This window comes from Polyergus mexicanus, unplaced genomic scaffold (assembly GCF_030449975.1).
Source record: "Polyergus mexicanus isolate NDT 795.1 unplaced genomic scaffold, iyPolMexi1.0 SCAF_2, whole genome shotgun sequence".
Lineage (NCBI taxonomy): Eukaryota > Metazoa > Arthropoda > Insecta > Hymenoptera > Formicidae > Polyergus > Polyergus mexicanus.
In genome coordinates this window covers 4,149,019-4,175,097 of record NW_027223322.1, presented here as the reverse complement: position 1 = coordinate 4,175,097, position 26,079 = coordinate 4,149,019, and the positions used below count along the sequence as shown (strand labels likewise).

General features: G+C 35.2%; 2 protein-coding genes across 4 annotated transcripts in view; one reads left to right on the top strand and one right to left on the bottom strand.

Moving 5' to 3' along the window:
* Positions 1-26,079, top strand: part of LOC138944668 (protein gooseberry-neuro) — a 60,783-nt gene that overhangs the window by 13,993 nt on the left and 20,711 nt on the right. The window lies entirely within an intron of this gene.
* The window catches only part of Psgef (Protostome-specific GEF), a 52,664-nt gene that overhangs the window by 9,280 nt on the left and 17,305 nt on the right, over positions 1-26,079 (bottom strand). For all 3 annotated transcript variants that reach the window (XM_070315500.1, XM_070315501.1, XM_070315502.1), the window contains exons 2-6: positions 8,164-8,405; positions 7,328-7,950; positions 6,245-7,008; positions 2,842-3,082; positions 787-841 (exon numbers count right to left, since the gene is read on the bottom strand). In XM_070315500.1, the coding sequence (XP_070171601.1) occupies positions 787-841; positions 2,842-3,082; positions 6,245-7,008; positions 7,328-7,950; positions 8,164-8,403 (1,923 nt within the window). In that variant the 5' untranslated portion in view covers positions 8,404-8,405. The remainder of the gene's footprint in view (positions 1-786; positions 842-2,841; positions 3,083-6,244; positions 7,009-7,327; positions 7,951-8,163; positions 8,406-26,079) is intronic.

Here is a 26,079-nt window from a genome sequence, read left to right as displayed (position 1 = left end):
ATCCGCTTAACTGTAACTTAAGAGGAAGCTCCTAATCATCGATATTATCCAGCAGCCATTATTTTTTAATGCCTAAGCTACATTACGAAGATTACTTTGCGGTGAAAGTATTATTTTTTCTTAATATATTTGATTGCCGCAAATTATCTACTATTTTTTTATTAGCCTATATTTAATACATATTACATAATATATTAATATGATTATAATGTAGAGAATATAATGTAATGCGCACAAAGGCGCGTATTTTATAATATCTACTCGAGATCTAATATAGCAATTAACGTTTGAAAATATTTTCATCGAATAAAGCACTCGAAGTTTCAAATCGAGATAAGAGGAATTCTTCAATAATTTGTAGCAAGAAAAAACTTTGTAGACACCGCTTCAATATTTAAAGACTAATATAGCAGCAAACTTTAGTACATCTGTTAGACATAGCTTGCATTATACTATACAGAAAGTCTAGACACGTCTAGATATATAACGCAAGATATATTTGAAATAAATCGCACAAAACAAACCATCTTTATCGAGACTCTTTTGAGTAAATACTTGATGTTTTATTTTTCGATATTTACTGCCCTCGAGGGAAAAAATAAACTTTTCAATAATTTATAACAAAAAAAAACAAACTTTCGAGAGACTCGATATAGGAGTTCGCTGAAGCGAACTTTAGTAAAGACGTCTAGATACATTCCGTAGCACGATATACTTTCTAAGCGAATCGAGGACGAACGTTTCTCGATCAAACGTCCCGAATAAATATTCGAAAGTGATATTTACCTTATCCTGGGACAGCGGCAGAGGAAGAGTCATGCAGCCCAGCAGCTCGCTACGTCTGAAAGAGCCGTAAAATGACATATATAAATTTCTGCTTGTCGGAGCAAAGCTACGAAACGTGCAGATACGTACATGTAGAGGCTCGCAGATGTATTATATATAGGAGTAATGTCTTATTCGCACGAGATAACGTAATATATGTATATACAGCGTGACCGTAATAATGTCTCGCGCACATCGTACGTGAATAGGCAGAGGGGGAGAGAGGTGTTAGAGAGATGCACGTGGTATACGTGGTGCGCAGGATCTGGGGGAATCGATACCCCTCCTACCGCCAAAGGGGAACTCGAATGCCCAGAATTTAGTTTAAATATTCGGATGGACCACATCGACCGAGAAAGCACGCGACTTAGAATTGCGTACATTTCTGTATTGTCAATTTTTATTTCTCGTCAGACTTTCTCTCTTCTTTAATTCGAGCGTTCTTAAAAGTACAAAAAATCAAAAACTGATCATGAAATCTTGTGATAACAATAATTTATATCTCATGCAATATATTCAAATAGATACTAAATTCTGTGTGTGTTCGATATTTGATATTATATATATAAATCAACTTTTAATAAAATGCGAAATCATTAAAAGAAAAATTTATAATTTACATAATATTTTCTCGGCGTAAAAGTTTCCATATTTATGAGAAAATATTCCAACCATAAAAAATGCGATTATAAAGCAACTGTTATTAAATAAATATATATACTTAATTATATAATTCAAACTATAATAATTCAAATAGCATAGCTCTGTATTTGGATAATACTCGTCTTCGGGAAAACGAAGTTTCTTTAAGATGACGTTTTTCCAATACGAGAACTCCTCGAAACAGCTTAAAATTAAGTTGACTACTTCGATTGGACAAATTTAAAGAATAAACAAGCCAAGGCTGCTGTGGAGGCGAAGGGAATCGATCGTCGATCGAATATCAAACGAGGCGAATCGTGAAGCGTAACGTATCGACGTGCATGCGTAAAAATAAATTTAACATTTGGCGCGGTGGATAAAAGTAAACATAGATTCAGATAGATACGCATTGTAATCGGTATACGGGAAAACCAAAAAAGAAATTTATGACATATGGAGACAAATTCGCCAATTTATTGACACAAATTGCGTGGAATTTGTTTCTCGTGCGATTCGCTTTACAAATTTCACAAGGCTTTCCCACGCCGCGCCGTCTTGGTTTTTACTTTGAGAGATAGCTATCTCGCGCACGGTACGAGACATCACGTGCTTGTTAAGTCTCGCGAGTTAACGTCATATCATTTACGAGGTTTTATCGGAACAAATTAAACACGGTTGAGTCACAGCCGAGGTTAATTTCCACATCCCTATTACGGCCTGATTATTATGATTAGCGGAACAAGCGAGACCAATTATAGTCAAAGCCTTATCGCGACAACCTATTCTCCAACCGCAAATTTATTCTAGAATTTATGTTGAATTTATTTCATTATCCTAAATATTTTCATTCTCTTTAAAAATTATATTGTAAAAATATTACAGTGTTTAAAGTAAATAAATTAAAATTATTTATACAGTTAAAAAGATTGATACATAGAATCTTATTAAACTGGAAATATTTCTTATAGAAAAAGTAACTGAGATATTAGTGATCTCTGCCGGGGTTTAATCCACTACTCTAGAAGAAATCTAAAGTTCATCTTTGAAAAATCTCCTTCGCAAAAAAGATTAGATCATTATCATACTAATTAGAATCTTTTATTCGTTTCATAGCTTTTTAATTAATCGGCCTGTCATGAATTTTGTCCTTATTTACAGAACTTCTCTCGATTATACAAATCACGATTAACTTTACGTAATAAAAATTCGAGGCACGCCGATATTGATAAATAAATTTGTAGACGTCAGATCCATTTGAAACTTTATCGCATTCCCACGGTCTCGTCAGATTTACAAACTTAATCTGCGTCAGTATCTTGTATCTCTAACTCTCTTTCTCTTTCTGTCTTCCTCGTGTTCGCGGAGCATGCTCACCTTGCACGACGATCCCGATGCCAGACGGCGATGTCCAGGGACGTGGGCCTGTGACCGGTGCAGTGGCTGTTGTACGCCGGACAGGGTAGTATCAGAGTCTCGCGAAATACCGGATTCGGCGTAGCACGATGAACTGCTGTCCTCTTGACGACCCCTTCACCGATAGTATTCTTCAAACTTGCCTTGACATACGCGTGCACCGGCCCCTCATATGCCCGCCTCAGTTCCTTGCACCTTATCACTGAAAAAAAAAAATCATAAAATTTAAAAATATAAAATATTTTATTTATATAGCATTTAAATTATATTTCAAAAATATCGAAAAATATATGGATTTTCTCTTTGCGTTATGTTTCTTTGTGTATAGCTTAGTGATACAGGAAAAAATGGGATGATAATGATTACAGATTATAATAGAGCGAAAAATAAGAATTTGGAATAATAATGTTCTCTTCAAAATGACTTATTCAATCTATACAGATCTTAAAATATATAATAAACGCAATAATAAAACTAACTAAAAATCGTGAATGTAATAAAACATAATAGTTTGGCTCTTCTTTAATAACTAACGAAAGGTGAAATGATGAAGGAGTGGAAATTCTACAGTTGTACCGGTTTTGGCAACCTTTGAGGTTCCTTAGATTTACGGTAGGAGATGAGGGACTGTCCAATAATGTGATGAAACGAACAGCGGGATATCACGACCTTTGCCCTATTACATTTTCACATCACTTTCGCACTCCGTCTACCTATCGAGGTTGTATCGACTGTAAAGCGAAACTGTAAAGGCGAGGGTATAATATAAAATTAAAAGATGAAGTGAAATAGGAATATCGAGAGCAATCAAACTTTTTTAACTTTGATTGACATTTTTTGCCATCGACATCAAGGTCTTAAATTTATTATGACATAACAACGTCAAGTTTTCTATAGCTGTGTGAAAACAACTATAGCTATGCTTTCTTTCTAAATAAAGAAAAATAGTAAGAAAATATATGAAGATTAGTGTGTGTAATAATCTAAACATATGCAATAAAGTCCATATGGAGTTATTTTGTGTATGCGTGTGTTGTAAATTTTTTTATCTTCGTAAATCTTGCTACTATTATTTTACATGGTATAACCATTTGAATTATGACTTATGTTGCTTATTTAATGTATTTAAAAACTATTAACGAAAGAAATAATCTTCGCAATGCATAATTTGCTCAATTTAAGAGAACACAAGCACACACATACAACGGATTTCATAATAACAGAATTTAGATATTTTTGCATCTATTTTTATATTTTTAAATAAATATCAATATAGAATAAAATTATTTTATCCAATTGTATATTTAAATATAAGCACAGTAGATGTTTAATTTTGTCATATAGTTTCGAGTTCTTTAAAAGACTATAAAAATTTTTAATGTGTGCTACGTATGATCTATGTTTTTATATTTATACGAGAAATCTAGAGAAATAATTTCAGGTTCTAAAATTTGTCTTCTTTTATGTTATTTTTTTTTTAGCGCACGCACATGCAAATAGAATGAAAAAAAAAACTTCTATCTCTATTAAACTTTAACTTTTATTTATAAGAATAAATTCTATCTATTATTTTAAGACATGTTTTCATTTCATTGTGTAGAACATATAATTTAATATTCTTATCTAAAACATTTAAAACTTTTCTATGTAAATACGTATATACTTTTCTGAATTGTTATGTCCGAACATTAGATTAATTCGCAATCTAGAAACGGAACAGTATGCAAAATATTCGTATATACAATCGGATGGAATATTTCGTCGTTTCTTTACATTGGGGCAAACTTGTCACTATGCGACGGCACTGCGAAGGCAAGAGAAATCCCGGAGAATCGACGCTACGCGCTCGCTCTTACGGCTGACTGTACCGCGGAACGCACTACTTGCGCCCGAGGACGTCTGACCGATGCGGCATTCGCCACTGGCTCGCATCGCGCGATCCACTTTCCGGCAATTACGATATTACACACACCGTAGGGTGTCACAATTTCGAATAATCTCAAATGTCTCGAGTAGGATGAATTCGAAAAACCCACATTTACCGAAAATAATTCTATTTCCTGTGCTGAGAATAGGTCACAGTCGGTGTAGTAGATATATCCGTAGAAAGGAAATGTTTACGCGCTAAGAATAAGTAGCGCAGTGTGACTAGCACAAGAAGTGCGTTTCCAGATCGACACCGCGTTCAAGTTCACCCCCGATTCACCGACTTGCTACCCTCGTACACGAGAATCGAATTTTGGGGGATTTTCGGATGACGAGAAAGCATAGGGAAATGTGACGCCACGGAAACTGGTTCCCGCGAGGACCTCGATTGACCGATTCTGCGGAACGATCGTAAGAATGGCGCGTTGACCGGATGCGACGTATCGTGCGTTAAATACGAGAGGCACGAGTCGTAATCACGCGACTGTTTACGTAAGGATAATGCAACAATGATCAATGTCGGTGAGCTTACTAACCGGAATAGAGCCGCCGGGAGGATCTGTGGGTTACTGGCACAATGATGCCGAGCACCCCCTCGAAACACCCCCTCTCACGACACGCAACTAGCGCATGTCTCGTGGCCGCGAGATTTCAGGAATGTACGAGGGATGGTGAGTTACCCACAGAAAGTGCAAAATAACGAATGTTTCTTTTTTTAAAAATGTGTGCGTGCAAAATATTAATTAGATTAAAGTAATCAAAATCAATATTAATATTATATCTCACTTTGTGTGAAAATAAAAACTAAGAATATTAAAAATTTAATTAATAAATAATTTTTTTTTAATTGTACATAATATTAATATGAAAAACGTCCGATTAAAATTAATACATTAATATTAATTATTAAAGTATTTTTCACTTATGATACAAATATGTATAATAATATTGATAATAATTGAGTTAAAATGTTATTTCTCGAGAAAGATATATAATAATTTTTAATATTAATATCTTTCCCTCTCTTTTAAAACAAAATTTTTTTTATTAAAAAGACACATAATTTTTCATATGCAGGATTATTTTTTTATCCAGCGTCTATTAATTTTTATTCGCCTTCAGTCAAGCATTGTTCAAAATTATTACTTCTTTTTTTTACATTTATTGTTTATTGAAGATATTTAATATCAACTTAATTAATATTAAATATCTATATTTATTTGATATTGATTAACATTTAAATTTTACGATCGATATATTTATAGATAAATTTAGAATATATTTTTCAAGAAGCAGTACTCTCTATATAAATTTTATTTTCTTCCTTCGAAAGCTTAACGCATATTTTGCATTCTGCACGAGACATCTTCAGTTTTGCATTATAGCGCATAATTATTTATATCAAACATATAAATTTGTATCGAATACATAAACTTACCTCGAACGTGTATGTACTCCGCCACAAGGGAGCACTCGATTTCGATCGAGCCGCAAGAGTTAAATCTCGTCGACGGTTCGCTCTCGGGACTAAACTTCAAGCATCTTCTGACAGTGGCAATCAAGGGTACTTCCGGTGTTGTGGATACAGAAGTAGGGAACGATTTTGTGCTGTGCAGATCGTCCATCATGGATGACTTGGGACTGTCGAGATCCCAGAAATCGGTTTTCCTGTTAATATCCTCCTCCTTACAATCCTTAGCATCGCAGAAGAACGCCTTCGTGACTGGTAGATGCTTCTCGTTCAATGTCGAATCCAGATCCGTCTCTAACACGAGTTTCTTCACATTCGGATTAACTGCCTCGATCAGCGTATTCTGATCCTCGTTTACCGAAGGACTGCACATTCTCTTGACCCGTTTACCGTCCACTGCCTTGTCGCCGTCCTTTCGCGGACGTTTCCGGCGAATGCCGCGTTGTCTCTTCAGCGTGAACTCACCGAGATCGTTCAAGGGCGACGCGAAAGCCCAGGACACCGGCGATGGATCCTCCAAGAGTTGACTGACTGACGATATCGAACTGTCGTTGCGCGCCAGTGATTCTTCCTCCGCCACTTCGTCCTGTTCCGGGATAGTCTCGTATATGTGATCCATTATATTTGAGTCGGATTGCTTGTCGCCCGCTTCCAGGATCTTGCTCCTTTCCTCGGCGTTGCCTAGAAGAATCTCCGCCACGGTTTTTCTTCCAAAATTGATCTCTTGTTCTCTGCATACGTAATTATACATGGTCTTTAATTTGGAAAGGTTTTGTTTCATAATTTTATTAATACAAATGAATTTTTGCAATGTCTGCGTGTTTTTCTTTCGCAAATATATATACATATCACAGTTTCTTAAACTTCTAACATTGTGACTGCTCCTCGCTTCCTCTCATACAAAATTAACGTATCTTTAATTAATTAGTTAGAAAAAATAGGAATGCTAATTAACAAAAATCACATTTTGCTCGTTTTTCATTAATTATTATAAATTCTTAATTACATCGTCGTTATTTAATCATCTCTTTAATTATCATCATTGCTCACCTGTGAAGCACCTCCGTCACGGTGTTATCCATGTTCTCGTACTTGGGCAAGTCTTGATCTATGGTGAGACTCGACAACTTGCCGACAAGCGGCGTTTGTCCTTGACTCGCTTTCAGCTTGAAGGGACTGATCGCCTGAGCGAGTTTCGTGTGATAGGGCGTCCGGCATCGCGCATGTATCTTTGTGATCTTCGCCAGCTTCGGCAGATACGGTGTTTTCACCGATCGCGTCTTTTGCTCACCGTTCTGAGAATAAATCTTGGTTTTCGTCCCCAGAGGCATCGAATCCGTCTCCATTACGTCCTCGGGACTGGTGGCCATCGAGATCTGTTGAAAAAAATCGGAGACGTGCGACTGCAGATTCGCTCGCACTTCGTTGACGACGTTCTGCGGCAGCTCGCTGTCGCTCTGGAAGTTTTTCGCGCGATTGTTCATGAAGAGCGTGGGATCCGTCGGTAGAGTAAGCGCGGTGGAACACTTGCTACCGGGTGGAAAATACGTAAGCGGCCCGATATCGGTGTCCACTCTCGGCGTGCTTTGATAAAAGCTTTCGGACGTCGCTGAATTCTCCGCTCCCTGCGACACGGATTGACGTTTACTCGATCTCAAATGCGGCTTCGACGCCTACAAAATACATTGTGCAATACGTTTTTTCAATAAAAAAGAAATCGATGCTTTTAGCACGTGAGAGAGATCGCGAGAATTTATATTTTATAATTCTCAAAATATTAAAGTGTGACAAAACTAGCACTCTTTTTCAAAAATTATATTAGTATTTAATGATTTAGTATACCGTGTGTAATATTATGAGAGAAAAGAATTTGAACATGCTGTCACCTGAAAATACGTTCTCAAGTCGGTTCCGTGACTTTTACATCTTCTGCGTCGAGCCGGCGTCGTCCTGCTCGTGTTCGACACATTCTGAGTAGATACTTGTCTAGTTCGGCAACTAGCGGAGGTTGGAGGTGTGTTGGACAAATCTCGAAAGGGCGGACGGGGTGCCTTGTTCAAGGTGGGCGGACCGTGAGGCGTCGAACTGGTTGTCGACAACGATCTCGAGACCGTCCACTTCAGCATTTCTAGATACCAAGCCAACAGAGAAAATAAAAATTTTTTTTAAATTATTCGAAGATTATTTCAATTACTCGTTATGCTACAATCCTCGTTAAATTTTGTTATAAATTTTCGTAAAAATTCTTCAACATAACGTAATGATTGTTATTCGGATCTTGTTTTACAAAATTACACGGATATAATTTTAAATTTGTTGAATTTCTTCAAATTTCTTGAAAGAAATGTTTTATCTGTACAATTTTCACACCGTCAAATGTAATTAATTATCCTAGCCACCTGTTTTAAGTGTGAATTCCCATATTTTCACTTTTCTAATTAGAAACTTCTCCGAAAACCATAAAACCGCGAAGCGATTATTTTTACTTTAGGGCAACCACTTCCTCCAGTCTATTATAGCGTTTCATTAAAGAGTCTCAAAAGTTCAATCCATCTATTTTCTTCGTACGGAGGAAGTGCGGGGACCGCACCGACTATCATTAATCTAATACGATATTCACGTACAGCACATAGGAGTGCATGAATGGGAAAGTCGTTGGGTCTCGCTGACAAGTCTCGATAAAGTCGACATCTTGTCATGTCCGCCTATCGTCTTCCGGTCAAAGACGACATGATCGCTTGCGTCTAATTATGTAGGGAGTGATGTACACGATACGATATACGAAACGACAGGAAACCTCGCGACGAAATCGAGTAGAGGAGAAGGAAAAAGAGAAAGAGAAAAAGATAGAGAAGTGCACACCTGTCGCGACATACGGGGAATAGCGAAACAGGTGAAAATCGCTATACACCTGAAAGACGGTTTCACGAATTAGCACTTGTCTAGGCGTGCTTAACGATCCTTTAAACGGCCCTTAAAACCAGCGCGGATGCCTCTTTCTCTTTCATTTCTCGCAGCGTAATTTTCGTGAACGATAAGATTCGAGGGAGTGCAAGGGGTGAGAAAAAAAAAGGACGTGGTCGAACGAACGAACCGAGTTGTTGTTTCGTGTCGGTTCCGCGGTTGTTGCTGCTGCGCATGCAGCCGCTGTGACTCGCGAAATCGCTGATTCGATTAGATCGCATGAACGCAAGTTTACTATGGTTGTCGAATTGAGTCGAGGTCTTTCTTTTGAGCACGATATTCGCCCAACGTTGCTGTGCCACATGATAGTCAATATTTTCGTGAACATTGAGATTTCGAACTCACAAGTTTGAAATCGATTTTATAAATATATTCAAATTTCCGTACGTTAACTGATCCGTTTCAAAAAGGAACTTTATTATGAATTTTGCTTTACAGATAAGAAATAATAACGAAAATTTAATCTCTGTTCAATTTTAAGCATATTTTATACTAACAAGAAATCTTTTTTTATATTCATCATCTCTCTCCAATTTTAAAATTATTTATTAATTTAGAATAAAATATCGGGAATAAAATAACTAGTACTAACAAAATTAAAGTCCCCCCATCTCTTTTCGCTTATCTATCATTTTGCCTTCAGTCTTTAAAATTAGGTTTTAGATAAGATCGTCTCATTGAAAATTAAGAGCACACGAAAGAATATGCTATATATGCATTCGAAAGATCCTGATTTCGATCTTGACCTTGAAGGAAATCCCCCCTGAAAAGTCGCGCAGGCAAAATTGCGTCCCTGGCAGCACCGGATAAAAACGGTGGCAGGAGCACCAGCAGCAGCAGCAGCAGGTTTTCACTTTTAACGGTTCGCCGAGGGGGGGTGCGGCGCATTGTACTAGCTAGGTATAAAAATGCATTCATTTGCATACAGGCTGTTGCCATGCTGCGCATGGTCTCGTGCCCCGCACTCTCTCGCGAGCGCGCGTTTGCGTATGTCTGTCTGTCGCGACAGATCACCATTACTATCACCACTACCACCACCACCGGCCTACGCGCTCGTAAAACAGTCTGAGCACCTGCCCATATGGTGATGGAACGCGCAGTGGGTCCCATCTGGTATCTCTCGACCAAACGCTAGGTGAAACCCGATGTCGATACGTAATAAAAACGATGAATATCTGACGTATGCGGAGAATACTCTCTCTCTCAACGTACTTCGGCAGGAGGAACTTTTGAACTTTATAAAGTGCACGGTATTATTGCCTTTCATACAGAAGAATACGGGAATATAAAATGCCGATTTGAAATTTGACAATTAACCTAATTTATCTTTATCTTCGTTATTCATTCTTTGAGGAATGATATATAAAGTCTAATTATATATATATAATAAATAAATATATATATATATATATATATATATATATATATATATTATTACATATTTAAAATTATGTATATTTATTTTCAATTATTACTTAACCATCAGAAAAATAAATATATTTTAAAAATTTAATGCAAAATTAAAGATCTCTCTCTTTCATAGAAAATAAAAAATTTTAATTATAAAAATTCTGATTTTCTTTTAGAAGGAAAAAAATAATTATAACAGCCATTACAAGTCGTTTCCTCAATGAACTCCCGGATGTTTTAAGCAACATGTGATTTCCCTCAACATCCGTAAGTGATGAAGCGTGTTAGACGAAATGATATGCGGGATACTTAAAACCTTTGGAATGTTCGTCACGATGAATCTTTCTCAAATGCATAAGTACAAGTAGCGGCAATGAAAGGCATTTGTCTGCATAATTAGACACTAGTTCGTCATTTGCAATAAGCAGGGTACGACAGCCAGACTGCACCTGCGATAAAACATTGTTTCCGTCTGTGTTTCCGGTTTGTAACTATAGTATAGTGCAACATTATAATACGCACTAAATTATATACCTAACATTCTACCGTTCATACGTTTGAATGGAAAGTTTCATGTATATGTTTTCATATTTTACGGAAGGCATACGAAAGACGGTGATATTTTGAATTACAGACTCGATTAAGAAAAGACTGTAAAAATTATATTTTCACAAAAATATCTTTTCGTTGGAAGCGATACCATTTTTAAGTTTAACATTATAAATAATTATGGTTAAGACTATATAAAAATTATATATTATATAAATTTTTTATAAAAATTTTGTTTATTTATGTAATTTTAACTTTTCTGAAATATTTCGTATAAATTCAAATTTTTCCAAAATATAAAAACTTATGTTTTAAAAAAGGAAATATTTTAAATTATATTATATAATGGAAATTCAATTTTTGGAAGATATTAAAAAGACGATGGTACTAATATTATAAAGCTATCTATCTTTACAATCAAATTATGGTTCCGTCATCGCGATAAGCCACTCCTCGAAGAATAATCACAGCAGATAGGGATCTATTAATTCGATTAGACACACCACCTGCATTCGAATACAAAATTTTTCCCTTTGAGATCCACGTCGCGACGACGATAGGTTCAGTCAGAATACCCGTGGCGCTCTTTATTAACGGGGCCCAGGGGTCCGTCGTAATTACGAGTGTACAGTAAATCTTAAGAGTCTCCTCCATATACGATATAAATATAAAAGGGGAGATTATTGTATGGTTCACCTGTGAATATTATCGTTCTAATCTGACCTGCCTCGCGAATAAACCGCCGCTGTGAAACGACGAAATGCAAAAATGGTAACTTTTGTATGCTTGTAAGGGTAATAAAAAATAAACAAGTGCAAGATGCAAGAGAGTAGCTTCGAAAATTTACGGCGTTTAAAAATTTTTGATCACTTATAATATCTCCTTGTTTGTTTATAAATAGTCAACACGCATAAGTAGAAAAAAAAAAGATATTTTTTCAAACATAAATAAAATAATTTTTAAGGGGTGGTTTATAAAATCGAAAATTATTAATGTATCTCAATATTTTTTTATCATTAAAAATCTATTCGAAGTTTCTTCAGGGATATATCATTCATCTTTCGCCGATCGGAATAAATAAATAAATCTCAATGTCGAGTAATAGGAACAAGTGCACAAAGGATCGCGATGCTGCTGAATTATGCCGCGGCATTTCGATTCCCCGTATACAACTCTTTTATGGCCTATAAGGTGTTCGAGCGAGGTGCATTACGTCATTTGAGGTCACGTTGCGAATGCAAGAATTGTCCCCACAACGAACAGCCCGGAATAACAACATCGGGGCCCCTTATACCCGTCCCGGCCCCTTATAAGTTTCCTTTCCCCGTTTCTATTCCCGCAAGACGCAAGGCAGGATCGACCTCGTTCCTGTATGCTATGGAAAATGAACAAAACGGAACGACGGTTGAAACCTTGACATGCTTGCAAGCACATAGTCGACAAGGACCCTCTCGTCCATATAATATATACTATAAAAACTGTTTTTAATAAGAAAGAAGGAGAGTTGCGATTCAAAGAAGTAAACGAGATTGATCAAGGGATGGATCTTGCTTATGTTTTTCTAAGCGGGTCTTTTCTAGCCTTCAAGAAAACTCATTTGCAAATTCTCCATCTGTTATGTAGAGCTTGAAATAAAATTGCATAAAAATTTAATTGCACATGTCTGATATATCTTTAGAATTAAATTTAAATTTATTTAATAATCTCTTTTTTTATTTAAACTTATTCAACAATCTCTCCTTATTATTGTATTGACGTTTATTACAATGAATAACAAAATATTATTTATTACTTAATTAAAATAGACTTCAATAAAATGTTAATTTAGAATTTGAAATATTTTATGCTAGAAATCTAAATATAATCGGGCAAATTATATTTTTTCTCTAAAAAATTTCTTTTATAGATTTAATCGCTAGAATAAGCACATATAATGGAGACGCACAATATATTCCGCCATCAGTCCCGAATGGATAAAGATCAGATGCGAGAGAACAAGCGAGGAACGTTTTCGATCCTTTCTCCTTCCTGGCGTTAATAATCACTTGTTGTCGGGACCGCACGAGACTAATGGTGACTGCGGCGCGAAAACCGCCGTCATAATGCGGATTATTCACGGCCCAAGATGAGAGAGAAAGAGAGAGAAAAACGATGCCATTAACGATCTTGATGTGCCTCTCGTCTCAACGTGCGATATAAAAAAAAAAACAAGAAATATTTCGAAAAATAGTACGAGTCATATACATGTCATATTTACAAGATGTTATATGACTCTATGTATTAATACCTGAGACAAATAATCAACATCGATCCCGACTTTCACTTTATAAAATCTTTAAAGGAGCTGATCGATTTAAATAATCGATAAAATTGAAAAGCATTAAACTTGTGTAATATTTATAAAAATGGCATGTTTGTATCTTTTGGGTTTATTTGAAGGAAATGTATCTATACATAAAGCTTGATATGGTTCATTGAGATACAATGAAAAATTTGAAACAGGAAAATGCGATGCTTTTGATGTCTTTCAATTACCGTTAAATCGGTTTCAAATATTTTATTGAGAAGCAATCAAATGTTTTCGAAATCCTTCAGCGGTAACCTATAAAAAAGATATTTATCTATATACACGTATGTTGCATTTTTGTTTTTCTACTATTTTATTTGTTAATACAAAAAATTGTTACAAGCCCTGTATAAAGGAGTCTTATACTGTACAAAGAACTATAGTATACCTAATATATCACCATACATGGTATCAAAAATTTTACTAACACTTTATATTCGAATTTTTTGCCTAATATAAAGAGGATTTTCTCTAAATAATAAAATTTAAGTATCATTTTGTATACTTTTTTTTTTAATTCTCAAATAAATTAATATTTTTATAATTAAATATTGTATTAAAAATCTGTATAAGTAAAAACCGTTCGAAATTGAATGAAAAATATGGATATATCTATTTGTTTTCTGCAAAGATTAATTCACGAAAAGAGATGTTTATATAATATTTAATTGCTTCTTGAAAAAAAGAAAGAGTATTGTAGCTCACGTGCATTTTATGGAACTCTTTTCTCTTACTTTTTCTTTAATCTTTGACATAATCTCTTGTACATATAATTACATATAATTATCAGAATAATTTTAAATAATTATAGGATATCGTATAAAGTTTTATGCAATGCGCATACAAATTACTTGTTTGATTATTGTATTCTCATAGATATGAAGATTTCCTTACAATATGCTCTCGATAAAAATATCTAATAAAAAACTCCGTATATTATATAAAATTTAAGTAATAATAGAGATGTAGTAAGAAGACGCGTTAGAATTTCAAAAAAAAAAATCTCCAAATTGTCCTTTCCTCTGTCCATCTTTCCCTTTCTAGCCAGAATATCCTGGGAGCTCGCGAGAAAGGGGGAGGACAGCTGAGAGAAGCTCATGTGTACCCGATTTCTTTTCAGGACCGCGCAAACAATCGCGCAGACAGTGCGCAACCTTACATATGCAAACGCGCCGAATGTTGCTTACGTCGAACAAAAAAAAGTCTCCATCGGCTCACACGGAGATTTGAAGTACTTCGATGTGACGGGGGACGGGGGAAACGCGTATATTATCTGTATTTCGTCAATTTATTTAGTTACTTCAGAAATGTTTTTGAAACCAAAGAGATGAAGTCGTTTAACAATGAGATAATCTCGTGGCACAATGAATTTTATAATATGATGTGTCTTAATATTGCAAGACGAAATCGCATTTGTCAAAATAATCTTTGTAAACTAGAGTAAGATTTTGAAACAATTTGATACATTAAAAAAAGTATTTGATTTAATTTGCTCGCGTTCGTCATTATTTCCTAATCGCCAAAGAGAATTATTATTTAAAAGAATATTCAATGGAAAATTAAAAAAAAAAACATTTTTTTTGAATAAAATATTCTTTGATAAATGAATTTATTTTTTAATTTTTTTAAACTTTTACCAAAATTGATAAACAAAAGTGCACTTTCGAGTCGCTAACATCTGCATCGATATCTGACAAGAGTTTGGTAAACATTGGTGAAACATTGCCAATTGTTTGAACGTCAAATATTAAAACTGATAAAAAATACGTAAAAGCATGAATTTTATCGTTTATAGAAGGAAGACCATAATACACATCTTTAATGCTGTAGAATATGCTTATCTTTATCACTTGCTTCAATATTGAACAAGTAACTTGCAAATAACACATCTGTAACTATCAAACATCGAGAGTGATAAGAAACTGCAAAAAGCAGTTTTATATATATATATCACTTTGAAACATTTAAAATTTCAACACGAGAGCTTTTGAAAAGGACTATATGTGAGACTTATCAAAATATTGATAACGAAAATACGCCGAAAGGCACCTAAGGCAACTCAGCTCTGTAAAAGGAAGAAAAATAACGGCTGTCGACCATTTCGAACACAAGAGAAACTCCAAATTCCTTCCGGAGAAGATTCTCGGGACCCGCTAAAAAGAGCGGGGAAGAGAAAGGAGGCAGGTGAAGCCCTCATACCTAATTCTTTTCCACGTTATCACAGACACGCGGACTAGAGTGTGCACGTATACTTATATACACATATATACACGAGTATTCCGAGCCGTTCCCGAAAATGTTCTATTCATCGGCTCCCTTCTTCTGGGGTTTACTCCCATTTTGATTCCTCACACACACAAGCACATACACACTTCTCTCTCTCTCTCTCTCTCTCTCTCTCTCTCTCTCTCTCTCTCTCTCTTTCTCTTCTCGACTAAGCTTCAAGACTCAGTTCTGATTTATATTGGATTGACCCCCGGTACACCTTTTGCTAACGCCATTTTCTCGAAATGCTCCGTGTGGGGAGGGGGGTGGTTTTCGGGAACCCAACCGACGACAATCAAAGCCGCATTCACTCGCTACTACTCGCCTCGTCAGAAACAGGGAGAGATTAGGGGAACGGAGTTTGGCAACGAGGAGGAAGGAACGTCTAAAGAGAAAACATATCGTTCACGATAGAGGAGAGAAAGAAAAAGAGAGAAAGAAAAGACAGACTCTAGGCCCGCGTGTTATTTGGAGCACACCTGTCCCACCGATGATCGCACACGTTCCCATGTCACGCATTTCTCCGAGTCTGATTCACGGGCGTTGCCTATAAAAATGATGTCTCGCGATTGTTTGCGACTTTCCGGATTCACAAAGATATATAATTTTTTTCTTCCGTGACAATTTAAAATTCCAAAAATAAGTTTGGTTGAGAGAAATTAGAGAATTGTTTAATTGTTCAAGTCTTAGGTTTTCTCTTTGGAAAGATCAAAACAATGAGTAGAATGTATAAAGGAGAAATTATTTTTTCGATTATCCTGAGATTACATTTCTTTAACACACACATATAAATTTATTTATATTTATTTCTATACATATGTGTATGATATATTTTATATTAAAATATATATTTTTGATTATATATATATATACTATTTATGATAACTAATTTATAAAATACAGATTAGAATTTTTATTTAGGCGCACGCATAACTGACGAAACGTATCTTGTCCCGAGATTATAAATCATTTTGATATATCTTGAGTTATTCAGATTTAAATTCATGGTCCATTATATATACTGCTCGTTATATTACGTATTCTATTATGGACGTCGATCTTAGATATATCGTGATGTACTGGCCGGGAGAAGCCAAAGTGGAATCTAATTTACGAGATACGATCCACTCGACGAGAAATGCGAGAGTTCGTACGAAGCAGTCGGCTGGATGACCCATCGAACGAGAAGAAAGACCCACGACCGAAAGGAGAACAAATGCGGAGGTCGATCGAGAATAAACTGGAAACTCGCGAATCGCGAGTGTGCGATGTCTCTCGCACAAATTCGCACGGACACACGCATACATATACATATGTCTAAATCCTTCGGAAGACTTCGGAAGGACGAGACTCGAAAATAAGGCAGGAACAATGACGAGGAAACGAGTCCTGGCAACGATGTCCGGCGGGCATTTAAATGGCGGAACGCGCCGAACCCGAGAAAAGACTCTTCGAGGTGGACCCACGAGGTTCTCCATCACTATCGACGCGGGGAAGTTTCTATAGAACCCATGAAACTGGCCCTCCTTTCAACCACCGCCACCTTTCTCCTCCTCTTGTCCCCCTTTCGCCGACGTCTTGCAAAATTCCCCCACTTCGCCGGCAGATGTATGCGCGAGGGAAGGGACACGCGTGTGCTTTGCCCCTTCCTCCCTTTCAGTTCCGTGGGCCCCCCCGTGTCACTCCGATCAAAAAGGACTGTCTTACAATTAGACGAGGTTCTAACATCGCTCTCGAGGGCGCACTTGTCCTTTGTTCGGTCGGTCGATCGGCCGAGTAAGCCCGGTTCTTACTTTCCGGACACTCTTCAACGACTCCCGATCTCCCTCCTCCCTCCCCCCCCCGCACCTCCGCGATTTCGCTCGCGAGGCCGGTCATCACGCTTTCGCATGGTACCCACGATTTTACATCGTGAATAAAAACGATCTCGTGTCCGGCGAATTTAGAAACCCAAGCCCACTTCGCATTAACTCTCTCAGTTGGGGGGATATTTATTATATTTATAATATGTAAGTAAATGGATAATACACGAAATTATTCCGCAGAAATTTTGCATGATTTTGCAGTGAATAAGAATGAAGATAAGCTTATATATGGAAAATTCAAAACTTCAATATGCCTTTAAATAAATCCTTTATCAAGACTCTAAGAGATAAATAGGATAAAATATATGTACACAGATATATATTTTGCATGTGTGATACTTTATGCATTGAGCGGCTAAATAAATTTAAATATTTAAGATACGTCCTCACACAGATTCATTTAAAAGAATTATATAATCGCTTCATAAATTATTTTTCAATTAGTTATAAAATTCTGCGAAAAGATTACAAATCAGTAAGAAACAATTATTTAAATTATATTATAATTATTTTACAAATAAATGTTTTGAAAGATTCCGTAATCTTACTGTCGTATAATAATAAATCTGCGTCTTTTTCCGAGTAAAGTAGATAGAGATAAAATCAATGAAAGAATCTAGTGAAGGGGCTGCACGTTACATTTTTTCACACAAGCAGATGTTAATCATATATAGAGATGGAAATTCATCAATCATGTTTTAGGTGTCGATGGAGTAAGAATTCCAATAACGATCCTCACATCTCTCTATATATTATAGAAGATTGATTCTTACATTGATTTCAGCTCATTAATAATTCAACTTTGATTCGCTTCCATAAAAACGAATCTCGTCAAAGGATATGTTAATACCCTTATCGCGTTATGGATTGGTGATCTGTGAAAATCCGAAATAAGAGGAAGTTACCGGATAATTTGTATAAAAACTAGTGCTTAGATTTTTGCTTAAGAAAGTAATAAACAATCGCACATCGATTAATGTGATAAATAAGAACAGAAAATATAGACAAAGAAACAAGCAGAGAAACTTGGGACGTAAAACAAGGAAGAACGTAAAAAAAAAAAAAGAAAATGAGCACAGCCTCGCACCCCTTTCAATCATGCATAATAGCTGCAATGTGCAAGCAGGCAGGCGCCATTGTTTCGCCGGTAAATTTCTGGTCTGACAGGAGAGCGAGATACAACCGTTGAGCAATTAAGCGATCGTTTACTCCCTCAAACAGAAGGGTTGTGAGATTTCTGCTGTAAATGGGGTAGCAAAGTGCGACTTTCTGACGTTTGAAAAAAGCCCTGGAAATACGCTTGTTGACAGATATTTTTTAAAAATTTCACGTTATAAAAAAATATTTTAATTCGTGAAATTTAATTATGCATATAGTTAAATCGAAAATTTTTAGCTATATTGTTTATTTTGGCATGTAAAGCCCAAAATAAATCTTTAACTAAAATAAAATTCATATGAAATTAATTCGGCAAATAAAATTTTGTTATCTATTCAAAATTTAATTAACCGAAGTTGATTCTTAATCTACTCAATGTAGACATTTCTCAAATTGTTTCGTCGATTAAATTTCTACTAAAAAATGATGAAACTTGTTAAGATATATGTAAAGATATATCTGTATTGTAACGAAAACGTATAATAAAACTACTGTAACAGCTATATAATTCCTAACTCTAAATTATTAAATTCAACAAAAACAATTAAAAATGCACGAAAAATCTTTTCTTAACAGAGTAGACAAAAAATGGAAGATTTACAAATTTATATTCTCTTCGCATTCTTTTGAGAGAATGCATTTTTACCTCCCACTAAATTCGAGGATCGTACTCTCTGACCTTTATACCGATCTTTACGAAACCGGTTAGCACTCACTTTCTGCGGCATGAAAAAATAAACGAACGAACGAATGAACGAAGCGGATACTCACTGCGTTCTTAACGCCGAGAAATTCAGCTAAACATCCAATATAGGAATCGATAACGAATCACTTTTTCGAGAACACAGTGTTCCACATAGCACGATTACGATCCGGTTTTCGATCGTCGACACTGTTCGAGTCGAAATATCGTAAGGCACTGAGGTGTCTGTAACGTGGCACTTCAACGGCCGCCACTACACTGACGAGGTGGGGTGAGAACCGGGGCCTTATGTAGAAGGGGTCCTTAGGTGAACCCACAGAACAGGAGAGACCAATTCGCTGTCTTTCTTTCTCCTGCTCAAACCACAGTTCTCTCTATCCCTCTCGTACTCGATTCCTCTTCTTTAAACCTGACTTGATCGCATCGACTACTATAATCGCGCCAAGAGAGATCTTTGGTGAATCATCAGTGGATCAAGGATGGATTTTTCGATTCGTCCATGTTTTTTAACTTTTAATGTTTAAATACGAGATAAATAAATATTACGCTAAGATAAATCTTGATTTATATAAAATATTTATGTCTTATTCTCTCTGAATTAACAAACAAAAAATTGTTCAACGAAATTTTTTTATATTTAAAATGTTATTATAATTAAATCCAGAATACAATTTTTAATAAAACAATTATGTCAATGGAGTTCCATCAAAGACATAAATCACTCGTTTCGCATGCGCCAAAATTACTATTTGCGGTTGATCGCAAATAAACGAAAGCCTCCGAATCGGCTTACAGTCGCCAATATCACGAACGATACTTTGAAAAGACGTGAAGATTATGCAGTACAACGGATTCTGAAACGCCGCAAGGAGGAGTTCTTTGTGAACTCCTCCGCTTGGCACGTGCCAAGGACACCCGTCGCTTCCTTTCTTCGTTCACCATTCAAGGAATCCAATTACACGTATGAATTTCTTATACGCTCCTGACGGCGGTCTGGATCCTTTGAGTCCAAGATTCTTGGCAAATCCATCACATTTCGTTGACCCGATGATAATTGTACGTGTGCGTTTATGATGGTATTTCAGCTGAAAATCAATATCATTCGAGAAAATTTTTTCTTCTTCTTTTCTGTCTTCTTTTACAAGAAATCCAAAATTCCGTCACGAGGCGATTGACAGTTGACGATGATCGTATTAGATCAAAACTAAAAAATAATATTTATCTCAAATATTTATTCCATGAAAATATTAGAATTTGTTAGTAGGATAATTTTTTTTTTTTTTTTAATATAAAATATACAGTTTTATATAGATCTCAAATTTTTCTTACCGCAAATATTTAAGGATTCAGATTTAAAATTTGTAGGATATATAATATTTGCTCTTGTGTCCGTAACCTCCTTTCGCAGTTGACCAGTTTATCGAAATATTTCTCTATCTGTAAAGAAATTTCCATACCGAGTTTTGATACGGTTTTTGACTCCGCATGTTAGCAAGCTATGCAAAATTGCATTGAAGTATTCTCCGGACACCCAATTTGTTCGTGCAAGGTGAGCAAATATTCTTTTGTCAACTCGGTCAATCCTCAACATCGAGACGTTTGAGACTTCGCAAACGTTAGATCATAGTGATGTGAAAAATAGCAAAGAACGGTGGAAAAAATCGCACCCATCATCTGGAGATAGATCGCTACATGCGGGACAGCTGCGTTTGTAGAATCCTATAGACACGTACTCGGGTCTTCAGGGTGCCCTAGATTTATTTTATTAAAAATTTACTTATAATAAAATCCTCAAATTAATCTCTTCAAATTATCATATTATATATCTTTTTATCCCGTAATTCACTTAAGTTCTTATTAAATATTTTGCACATGCCAGAAATTTTCAGGCATACAATATATTTCACACACACATATATATATATATACCAGTTATATATAAATATAAATATTTTTATATAATGGTACCAAAATAGTAAGGCAATGATAATTAATTTTACGTACGCGAACCATTATTCATATCATTAATAACTCCGAAACCTTGCTGTGTTACAAAGACTTAACGGATATAAATGTGCTATTGTGTACGTACATTACTGCGCATCGATCTTGCGAGCATAGATCAATGGGGGATCATGGTAGCTAATACGATCGTGTTATTTAGGAGTGACGAGCTGCGGTTGTATTGCGTTGCGACCACAAGGCCCCGCATGTTTGTCGCGACACGTAATTAGAAACGGTTTGCGCGTGAACGTTTATGAACACAAAGAAGCCGTTCATCTAACGCGTGATTAACTGTTACATTCATCTCAAAGCTAAAATAAGACGGAACGACAAAGGTATTTTGCAAAAAGCACGCAAATATTTTAATTATTTATAATCAAATTAGAAATATCTTCCTATTTTACTTTTATTGAAAAGAATATCAAGATCTCCTGATTATTGATAATTATAATTGGAAAATAATTAAATTTTAAATAGATACATTTTTGAATTAATTATAGACCATATCTTTAAATATAGTCTTAAAAATCAATCCGAGTCCAATATTTACGATACTCTTATAAAGTACAAAAATCTTATCTTTCTCACATAAATATTTATAATATTTCTGAAATTATATGAATGTTATATATATGAATATTTAATTCTTTAAGTATCATTGTATAAAAAAGAATATGTACGACTTAAAAAAATTTAAATAGAGAAAAAGCGTAAGAAGATATATTATTTACTAGAGAGATATATTGATACTGAAACTCCGTGCCTTCTCGACAATATTATTTTGCGATCGCGCAGGTGCAAGATAGAGTTTTTTTGCAGCGGCAGGTGACATTGTGAATGCTTTGCAGCGGGACTTTAATATTTTAATTATATGAAAATCAATTTAACCGATGGCGTGTTAACTTCTATATTAAAATTTTTTTTTTTTTTTTACTATTTTAGCAAACCTTTGTTGAATTCTAATAAATTCTAATATATTCCAAATAAATGTGTATATCTTATTGCACTTAGAGAGAAGCCTCACAAAATTATATAACACTATGTAACATATGTATATTTTTTTTTATTAGATAAATTTATATCAAAATTTATTATTATCACATATATTAATTTCATAATATAGATAAAAATATTAAAGAACAGCTTATAAAAAATGAAAAACGGTAATGTCAGATAGTCAGGTAATAGAAAAAAGCGTGGAAAAGATCAGATGATGGCAATGGATGATGAACATGTCACTTCAACAAAGAAGCATCGATAATCGTGGCAGCATTTCGCACCCCGATGTAAGATGCTTCTTCCGACTGCAGCTTTAATCGCTTAGGGTCGCGTTATTTCTAAGCCGTTAAACTCACTCATTTTTTTCTTGCTCTTCAAAACGCGCGAAGCGTATAATTTTTTTTCTTTCTTCGATTTCTCCTATATCGGAAAGGCAATGCAAAGGCGTGTGCAAAAATGATGTAACAGCCCAGCAAAAGATATTTGGCGTTCACGTTTCTGTCATACGTTTCCATCTCTTTTTTGATAAATGATATAATGAAATAACAGATATATAAATGATATAAATAAATGATATAAATAAATATATAAATGATATAAATAAATGATATAACAGATATCTGTGCTGAATACGGAGCGTGTTCGATATTTCTTTAGTGTGTAATAATACTCGTCAATACTTGATCTTGTGTAATTAGCCATCGCTATTAATTGTTACTACGTTGTTTAATAAATAAACACGTAAACAATATTTATTAAATACAATTACAAAATATAATAATCTAATATATAAAATTTATATATATTTAATATACATAAATCTAAATTTAATATATAAAAATATATCCGATAATAGCCAATTTAAAAAATTTTTTTATTTTCTATATCGATATTAATAAAAAAATGCAAGTTTCTCCAAAAACAGGATAATTTCATACACTTTTCGGAAATTGCATTACGTCGTGTGTCACCAGACGAATTTTTTCATCGGATATACGATAGAAGGGAGACGCGATCCTGAATGCCACAGGGTGACTGGTACACACGAAGCAGGTTCGGTTTCACACGCGACCACCCGTCGACCGAAATTGCATATTCATGCGTATATAAACTTACGCGACTCCCGTTCCTTTTATTTCGGAAATAACGTAACGGCGCATAGGTAGACTGAGAGAGGGAGAGGGGAAGAGAGAGAAAGGAAGAAAGAGATAGAGTGAGCATACCGGCGTAAATTCTTGACAGGTGCTGGTCCTGATTCATACCCCGCTGTCGTCGTATTAACCGCATTAATTGGCCGAGGGTGCTGCGGGCCAATACCGACCGACCGACAATTTAAATCTAAAACAACGATCGTCGGAAATCCGGCGGGTTGAGGCAACCTCGAAAATTAAAAATCTCGGCTCTTTACTTGAATCAAGATTTAATCTTAATTCTAATCACTTAGATATATTCGAAATTAAAATTGCAGAAATAGTAACGAACGTTTTCTTTTAATTAAATGCCAAATTAAAATTAGATTAAATCAAATAAAATTCTGTTGAACTAAATTAATTGAAGAAGCTAATTATTAATTATTTATTTGTCTCTATTTACAAAAATACTTGTTGTTAATCAAATTTCTATCAAAGAATAATAACACGCATAATTGTAAAATCTGCAAAAAATAAGAATCTATTGTGGAATTATATATTTATCTGTTTATAATGTATAATTGGTTTGAAAATATATAATTAAATTTTATAAGCCCCTATATTTAAAAAACTGTTTACATTCGTTATATTTATCGCATATTAGTTTTTCTATTCATCAATTTATTTATCGCGCTGAATCCACGCACGTGAGTCTTTGCAAGAAAATTAACATAATTCAATTATTCTAAGATTAATATAAATGGCGAATTAGGGAATAAGGAATCACGGTTGTTGCGATCGGCAGATTAGGATTAGACACAAACGATGCGCAAACTCCCTTATCCTCCATTATGGGTGAAGCAACCATATGTGCCCGTATATTCCCGTATATAACTACTTATTTTCGAAAAAGATTTAGCACAGATAACAATGTTTCGCATATCTAGTAACCCTTGCTTTTTCGGTAGTCAATAGCGTAAGCGTCGCTGCCTCCCCTTTTTTATTCCGTTCCCCCCGACAGACTTTTACACATTACATCTTGCGAATGGTGGATCATTCTATGGTCGTGATTGCGAAATATAATTTGGGCTAAGAGCTTTCTAAAAAAAAAAAAAGAAGCATCACTGGCATAATCTTTTCACCGGAGCCAAATTGATCCTTCAACGAAAAACATGAATTAATTCGTCGACAAGTTCCATTGAGAAATTTGTTCATCAATCATGTGCGACCCTTTTCGTCTATAATAAGGTGGATGAATAATAATCGACGATAGTTTCGTCATCCTTTTTAATAGGGATGTATCTTAATTATAATGTCAAGATATTTCCTTTTGTAAAATCAAAACCAGAGATAATATTTATATTTTTTAAAAACCAGAGATTTTTTTACATTTAATTTCTTACATTCAATTCTTGTTGCAATCTTAAACAGTCTTGCGTAATATATTCATTTTTGTTTCGTATTCAATTAATAAGAAAATATATATAGAAAGAAACGATATAATATAATAATGAGTATTAGTATAACATAGAGTTTTGTACATTTTTAGTACATATTGTAATATTATTTTTATCTAAATAATATAAAATTTATAAGGAAATGCCGTTTTTCGTTGCCTACTCTTGCAGATTTCCAACTGTAAATGTAATGTCGTTACATAGTCATTAACCGCAAGAGCATCTCGCAGCATCTACCCTCGCTTCTCATCTCCATTCTTCGTCGTCTAGACGCTCGAAAGAGGGGCCAGAGAAGAGAAGATGCGTCTCCTCTTTAACCCCTCCGTTGTCCGCAAAGCCTAATTTCAGAAAAGGGTTCCGCCGTCGCTTAACCGGGGCCCGAAACGGTTATGGGCATTGCCGTAAAAGAAAGAAAGAGAAAGAATCTGAAGAGGAAAGAACATCATTCGCATGGGCTTGTTTTCAAATACTGTCCCGAGCTCGGAGATACCATCGACCCCTTCGCGCAAGCTTTTCACGTTCCTCGGGAGTTCGAAGAGCCGAAGGGCCAAGAGCTCGAGGGCACAAAAGGGTTGTCTCCCTTCTCCGAAGTCGATTCGATGGACTAATTTTCTAAAACGATCCGTAGAACTACCGATCGCCCTCCGACGTACAAATTTTCACACCACGCATGACTAGACACAAATAAACATTTATCGTCTTCATCGTTTATCGTTCATTCGAATCTTGTCAACTCAAATCTCTTTTTAAGATTCGCACACACACACACACACACACACACACACACACACACACACACACACAGAGGTAGAACAAACATGAGAAATTCTTTCCATTTAAAAAATAGAAATACGATTTTAATCGAAGAAATAATCTACAACAAATGTAAATTGAACTTATATATTCCAGTTTCATCATCATTAATTAGTAAAGGTAATATGTTTTAGTCTA